This window comes from Genypterus blacodes, unplaced genomic scaffold (assembly GCF_046128005.1).
Source record: "Genypterus blacodes isolate CSIRO-AG114 ecotype Tasmania unplaced genomic scaffold, CSIRO-AGI_Gbla_v1 ptg000460l_1, whole genome shotgun sequence".
NCBI classification, from domain to species: Eukaryota; Metazoa; Chordata; class Actinopteri; order Ophidiiformes; family Ophidiidae; genus Genypterus; species Genypterus blacodes.
Genome location: NW_027467227.1, coordinates 18,392 through 25,164, shown reverse-complemented (window position 1 = coordinate 25,164; position 6,773 = coordinate 18,392). Strand labels below are relative to the sequence as shown.

At 49.2% G+C, this 6,773-nt stretch overlaps 1 protein-coding gene across 1 annotated transcript; it reads left to right on the top strand.

The window, feature by feature from the left end:
- Positions 1-3,271: 3,271 nt before the first annotated feature.
- On the top strand, positions 3,272-6,445 carry mrpl11 (mitochondrial ribosomal protein L11; the record flags this gene model as incomplete). Its single annotated transcript, XM_076139827.1, has 4 exons — positions 3,272-3,367; positions 4,732-4,825; positions 5,193-5,352; positions 6,275-6,445. Coding segments are annotated over 4 exons (456 nt in total), but the record flags the coding sequence as incomplete, so codon positions are not given.
- Between the last annotated feature and the right edge of the window lie 328 nt (positions 6,446-6,773).

Sequence of the window (6,773 nt, the reverse complement as noted above, 5' to 3'; positions counted from 1 at the left end):
CGGCGAGCACATCCTCACCGTCAGCAGTCTGCAGCCGCTTCACATGCGCACACACCCACTTTTCAACAGATGCTCTTGTCAGATTGAAATGAGGCTGAAGTGTTCATACATAAACATATGCCTACACACACACACACACACACACACACACACACACACACACACACACACACACACACACACACACTTCCTCCCTCGCTCGCCCATATTCATGAGGACCTTCTTTGGCCTTCACTTCACTTCTTTCTCTCTCCCTTCTGCCTTTGTTCTCGTTGGTCAAACAAACCCTTCCATTGTTCAAATATTGTTACCTGCTCATTGTCCACTCAAGCAACTTTAAGCGCTCCTCACGTGAATCTCTCAGGCTCGTTCTTATCTCTCTCCTCCTCCCGTCCAGTTGCTCCGACCACACACACACGCACATGCACGCGCACACGGAGAAACTCCTCACACCACAACGCCACTTTATCTTGTTAAAAAGAGTCTGTGAAGCTGAACGCCCGGTTAGGTTGACACAGAGTCAGTGTGTGTGTGTGAGGGAACATGAAGCAGGGGTCACGACCAACTGCCGCCGCTCTGACGTTAATTGCAAATCGCCTAATTGCGGTCGTAATTACGAGCAAGGCGACAAAACGCCGCTCTGTCCCGGAGTCGGGCTCCTATAGGCAATTACTCCGCGGTCGGATTTGACGTCTGAACTTATCTTTGTGTAGATTACAGCGTTAATCCAAGCGGCTCCCAGGATCTTCGGGAGGCTTTGAAGATGTGCGGCTGAGTGTCCTTCGTCCGCAGCCAGAGTGGAAAAGGCCCCGCAGCCATTTTATACTGGAGAGCACCCGGCTCTAATCAGTCTTGGTGAGAGAGGGAGAGAGAGAGAGGAAGGTAGAGAGAGGGAGAGGAAGAGGGAGGGAGAGGATTTGGGCAGCAGCTTCGGACCGGAGGGTGATTAGATGCTCGGATGCAGTGAGCGGGGTTTAGAGATTTGGCCGGAGACTGGAGTGTTCCGGCTCCACTTCTCGCTGTGATGTACGACGCGGGAAGTCGAGGTGTCCAATCCTTGAGCCGCCGCCACTTTTCAAGCCTCGCGATAGCAATTATCAACCCGGTCCCATATCCCGATAATTACTGCAGATGATGGGGGGGAGGGGGCAAAGTAAAACCTGCTCGCCCGACATCTCGAGATGATGAGATGCTTTGGACTCCAGTGGAACTGCGTAATTAAAATATGATTTCCTGTCTCTGGTGCATACTTAATTGTCTCTGGCGCTCCGGGGCGAACTTCCTACTGTCCTGCACTCGAGTCGTGTCTCTTCCTCCGACCGGTCTCCTCTCTTTGAAGGCCCCTGTCAAACCTTCGCTTCCGTCCATCTTTAGCACAGTCTTCCCCCCTCGCCTGCTCGTCTGTCTGCCTTGCCTGTCTGTCTGCCTTGCCTGCCTGTCTCGCTCTCCGAACCGTCACCAGACATTATCTCTCGCCGCACACGTGACTTCTTCCAAGTTATTGTTTTGGCATGAAAGAGGGCCGTGTCATAGTCGGCGGGAGAGATCATTATCCAGGAACAGGAAGGATGAGAGGAAGGAAGCTGAAACGGCGAGGAAGAGCCAGAGGGCTTGTTGCTTTGACTCGCACCCAACATCACAGCCTTTATATGAATCCATATTTAATTAGTCTTTCCCTCAGCGCTGCCTCCACACATGTTTACCCTCGCTATGTTGCTATGTTGTAGAAGGTAGCGGGGGTTGACACGGGATTACTATTAATAGGCGTGGGGGGGGGGGGGAGAGAAGTGTGTGTGTGGGGGGGGGCTCCAGAGACGAGGGCGCGTTTCATTTCATTAAGAAGATATTGTAATTCAAATGGAAGCCATCAGCTCTGAAACAATAACCTGCCGCTGCTCGTCTCGAAATTTCAATCAGTTTGTTGTTGTTTTTCTGGTGTTGTAACGTGCGAGCTGGGGGTCTGGGGGGTGGGGCAGCTGGGGCGCTAATGAGCCGGCAGAGAGAGTGCGTGTGTGTGTGTGTGTAGGTGGAGGGACTGATTTGCATGCATCAGGTGTCGAGGTGTAGAGCCTTTTAGCGGCGCTGACGTTCGCCCAAGTTTCCGCGCCGTTAATCTCAAATAAATGACCCCCCGCTCCCCCCCGCTCCCCTCCCCCCTCCGTCCTGTCATTGGTGAACGTATGGGGGGGAGGAGATGACTGACTTCTTCTTCAGATCCATTACGGGAATCCAAAGGCTTGTGCTTCGCTCATTGCGCTCTGGCGTGGAGCAATAGAGGCTCGCCAGTCCATTAAACTGTGTATAAAACCCCCTTTTCTTTTCCTTCCTTCCTTCCTTCCTTCCTTCCTTCCTTCATTCTTTCCTTCTCTCTCTCCATTCCTGCAATGAGCATTTCAATCAGCGTGTAGCCTTTAGCGGGGGGAGATGGCAGCTGAAGGTCAGTTAAAAATTTTCTGCAGTAATAGTTAGATTCTTGTCTTAGTCACCGCCGCTGAATTCAGGCGAAGAAGAAAAAATGGTGCAAAGCGGCGGCCGGGTGTTGACTTAATGTCAGCCATCCATTCCGCTGCGGCGCTGGTTTGGCCTCGCCGGAGAAGGAAGTGGGAGGCTCATTCATCACGCCGTTACTCTCTCTGGCTCACGGCGCCAACACGCATTCAGTCATACGTCTCCGCTGACGCACCCAGAGAGAGGACAGACACACACACGCACTCACACACACACGGATGCTTTCAGTATACGTTGAAAAGAAGAGATGTGATCAACCGTAGGAACGTCTCTGCATTTAAATAATTAATCAGCGAGATGGAAGAAAATGAAGCCACAGATTTTTTTTATTAAACAATTTATCAGCGGTGTCAATGACCAAATGAAATTGGAACACATTCACTTGAAACACCTCTTAATTTCATTCCTTCTTTTCTCTGTGCCTTTGTAAGTCGAGCCGTCTGTTGCACATCTGTTATCTGGTGTCTTTGTGACTGGATGGCTGGGGGGAAACAGTGAGCGGACGGGAGAAAAGCAGCCGTCCACTCCTGCCTTGTACAGCCGCATAAACATTTGCCACACGCTCATTTCCTGAACCATTGAAGTGAAAAAACGTCGGGGCCCTCTGTGAAGCTTTGTGATGGATTGACTGACAGGCGTGCAGGCATCTGTATTCTGCCGGCGCGTCGTCGTGCCACGAGCCCGAGCTCCTCATACATTTTAAAGCCTCTCATACGAGCCACTTCCCCCCCCTCCATGATTGTTTTTTCTCTCCCCCCTGCAGAGAGGGATCCCCATCAGCCAGTTCTGCAAGGACTTCAACGAGAGAACCAAGGAGCTGAAGGAGGGCATCCCTCTCCCCGTCAAGATCCACGTCAAGGTACCCCGCACCACACACACACACACACACACACACACACACACACACACACACACACACACACACACACACACACACACACACACACACACACACACACACACCCTCCCGCCGCCTCTCTCCCAGGATTGTGTTTAATTCCAACAGCCCGCATAACATTATAACATTCCCGAAGCACTTCCATTATTCATACTCTCCCACCAAAGTACGCCTTTTCCATTTGCATTAATTAATGAAGCAATCCCCAGAGGAGTGTGGAGTCAAGAAGCATTAAGTGCATGTGTGAGATGCGAATTAGTCCAAAAGAGGTTGCTTCTTTTTTCACACACACGTATGTTTGATTACACTTACACTTACAAACACACACACCCACACACACACACACACACATCTCTTTGTGTACACTTTGTTTCAAGTCGCAGCCTTTGAGGAGACGAACATAACGGCTGCGGTTTGCGGTGTTAGTAAAGGAGCCTGATCCTTTAATAAGCATGAATTTATGTGAACATGCAACATCCAGTAAGAGCAGAGCGCCTCTCTGCTGCCCGTGGGCGCCATCTGCTGGTGCTGGGGATATGACATGTACTGTGAATATACAGTGAATTAGCCTGTCAGAAAAACAATGATGCAGCCAAGCTTTTCTGCTTCATCCCCCGAAAGCGCAGGAAACAACAAAAAAACTCGTCGAACCTTTACGATCAACAGCATTTCCACAGGAAGAGAGAAATCCTGTTCGCGGCGCCGAAAGGTCACCGGTGTTAGATAACGCAACGCTGATGACAAATCGCCCGCCATGTGGTATCTTCTGGGCTCAGCTTACACTTTATTGCCTCGGCGAGCGTGGGCTTGGTCGTGAGAAATAACAGATGGTCTCAAGCCAGCGTGAATTAAAAGAAAGGTGCAGAATAGGCGGGTGGAGCTCAGGGGTTTATGTTCTGGAGGCCTTCAGGTATGATGGAAAAGACGAACGGATCAGGGTGGGAATCTGCACCGGCTGATAGGAGAACATAAACATATATACACTAATACAGCCACATCAACAGAGAGGATGAAATGTTCCCATTATTTTGTTCCCAGCTCCAAACAGAGACGCATGCGGCACCTTTGATGAAGAATTTAGTTTGAGCTTCTGTGCTGACGATGACACTGGGCTCCCATTTATTCATTCATTGTTTGCAGAAGTTGCAAGAAGCAGCAGCCTGAAAAAACACAATCCCCAAAAATCAAAGAGATTTGGGTATGAAGTGAGTTCATACTTGAGTTTTAGAGAGGGACGAGTAGAAAAAAGGCTTTAAAAGAACGTCGTCGTCATTTAACGTCACATATTAATCATATGAAGTAAGTGCGGCTCTGTGTCTGCTCAGCCTGACAGGACCTACGACCTGAAGATCGGCCAGCCAACCGTCTCCTACTTCCTCAAGCAGGCAGCGGGCATCGCCAAAGGAGCCTCAAAGACAGGTAACACTGCTGTTCCTCCCCCGCCCACCAGGTCTCACCCAGCCAGCCCATTCTCTAACAGGCACACACACACACACACACACACACCTCTTGGCGGGCTCACTGTGGAGCTTTACTAGGATTGATGTTATATTCATGGCGAGCAGAGGACGCTGCAGAGGAAGGAAGTGGCAAAGCTGCGTTAGGAAAAGAGAATTATAGATTTCTACTCCAAGCTGTGCTGCCCGACCCTCAAGGCACACACAGACATTTTCCTTGTACACCAGTGGAGTATTTAAACTACTTTTTCCACATATCTGTGTCTTGTGTGTGTGTGTGTGTGTGTGTGTGTGTGTGTGTGTGTGTGTGTGTGTGTGTGTGTGAGAAGGCCACGAGACGGCGGGGATGGTGACGGTGAGGGCGGTGTACGAGATCGCCCAGGTCAAAGCTCAGGACGAGTGCTTCAAAATGAGGAACACCTCCCTGGAGACGGTCGTCAAATGCATCGTTGGCTCGGCGCGCTCGCTGGGCATCAAGGTCGTCAATGAGTAAGTCCTTATTCGCTGCTGCCCGCTCTCGCCTCTCAGTGTGCTGACCTCAGCTACACGCGTGTGTTTCTGTGTGGAGGGGGAGAAGAAGAAATATGTGGTGAGTCTTGCAGGTATGCGGCGTAGTAGATGCTGTAACGCCTCGTGTTGGCCACTAGGAGGAAGATGGGCAGCGTGAGAGGGAAACACAAGAACACCTGTGCAACACAACGAGCCACAGAGGCGCTTCTGTTGGGAATATAGTTGTGTCCCTTGATGCGTTGATTCTTCATGTGTCATGCTGTTGTGTTTAGTTGGCATGAGCTTGCTTGCAGATATGAGATCTTCCTCACCCATCAGAGGAAGACTCCACCTGTGGATCGTTTGTCCTCCGGTTTATTTATGATCTTCCATGCTCTGCACTGATTTGGTGATGATATTTCACAGTCACATATTCCAACATAACCTATTTCCCCAACCTGCCCCTTCTGTCTGTGCTGCAGTTAATGATATTGTGCTTTACCCAGAATGCACTTCACCTCAGAACAGTCTTCGAAGTGCGTTATGATTTATTGAGGGTAATGTCGACATGGAAATTGACTTTTCTACCGCTTTTTCAATGGATTTCTGATGTTTTTGATTCTGTGCGACACTCATAGTGTTGATGTTCTCATGAGAAGTAAGGTGATGTTTGGCCCTGGAACAGGAAGGTGTGTGTGTGTGTGTGTGTGTGTGTGTGTGTGTGTGTGTGTGTGTGTGTGTGTGTGTGTGTGTGTGTGTGTGTGTGTGTGTGTGTGTGTGTGTGTGTGTGTGTGAATGCTTGAATTTAGATTTTCTCGAGAGGTTGTGTGTAATGTTGAATATCAAGTACCCTCTTCACACCATTTTCATGTCTCTCCTTCTCTTTCTCCGTCTCTCTCCTTTTGTCAATTTCTCTCTTCAGCCTTTCAGCCGATGAATACAAAGTTTTCATGGAGCAGCGAGAGGAGAAATTAAAAGCCGATGCGGCGGCGGCGGCGGCAGCTGAGGCTGCAGAGAAGAAGAAATGAGAGCAGTGCTGAATATCCAATCTGTGTCCATGTTGTGTGTTTGTCATACCTAAATAAAAGTTGTTCATGTAAGATTTCTGGAGTACATTGTGTTCTTTCAAAATGAAGTGATAAACTGATTCAGATGATGAACACTGAGCCTTTGTACATTTCATCTCATGTTATCTATTGTCAACTGCGATTATCACTATTCCACTTTTTCCAGGTTGTGCAAAGATTCCTGTGACTCATCTCTCAAAGTTTGCAAGACTTTGAATTTAAAGTACTCCAACATTCTCATGTCATCTTTTTCCTAACAAGCATTATTCTTTAACTACCTGCTTTCTGTTGCAGTACTCGTCTTTACCAGATGATGGCAGCAGTCAGCTAGGTAAGCACAGCTCCACCGCTCAT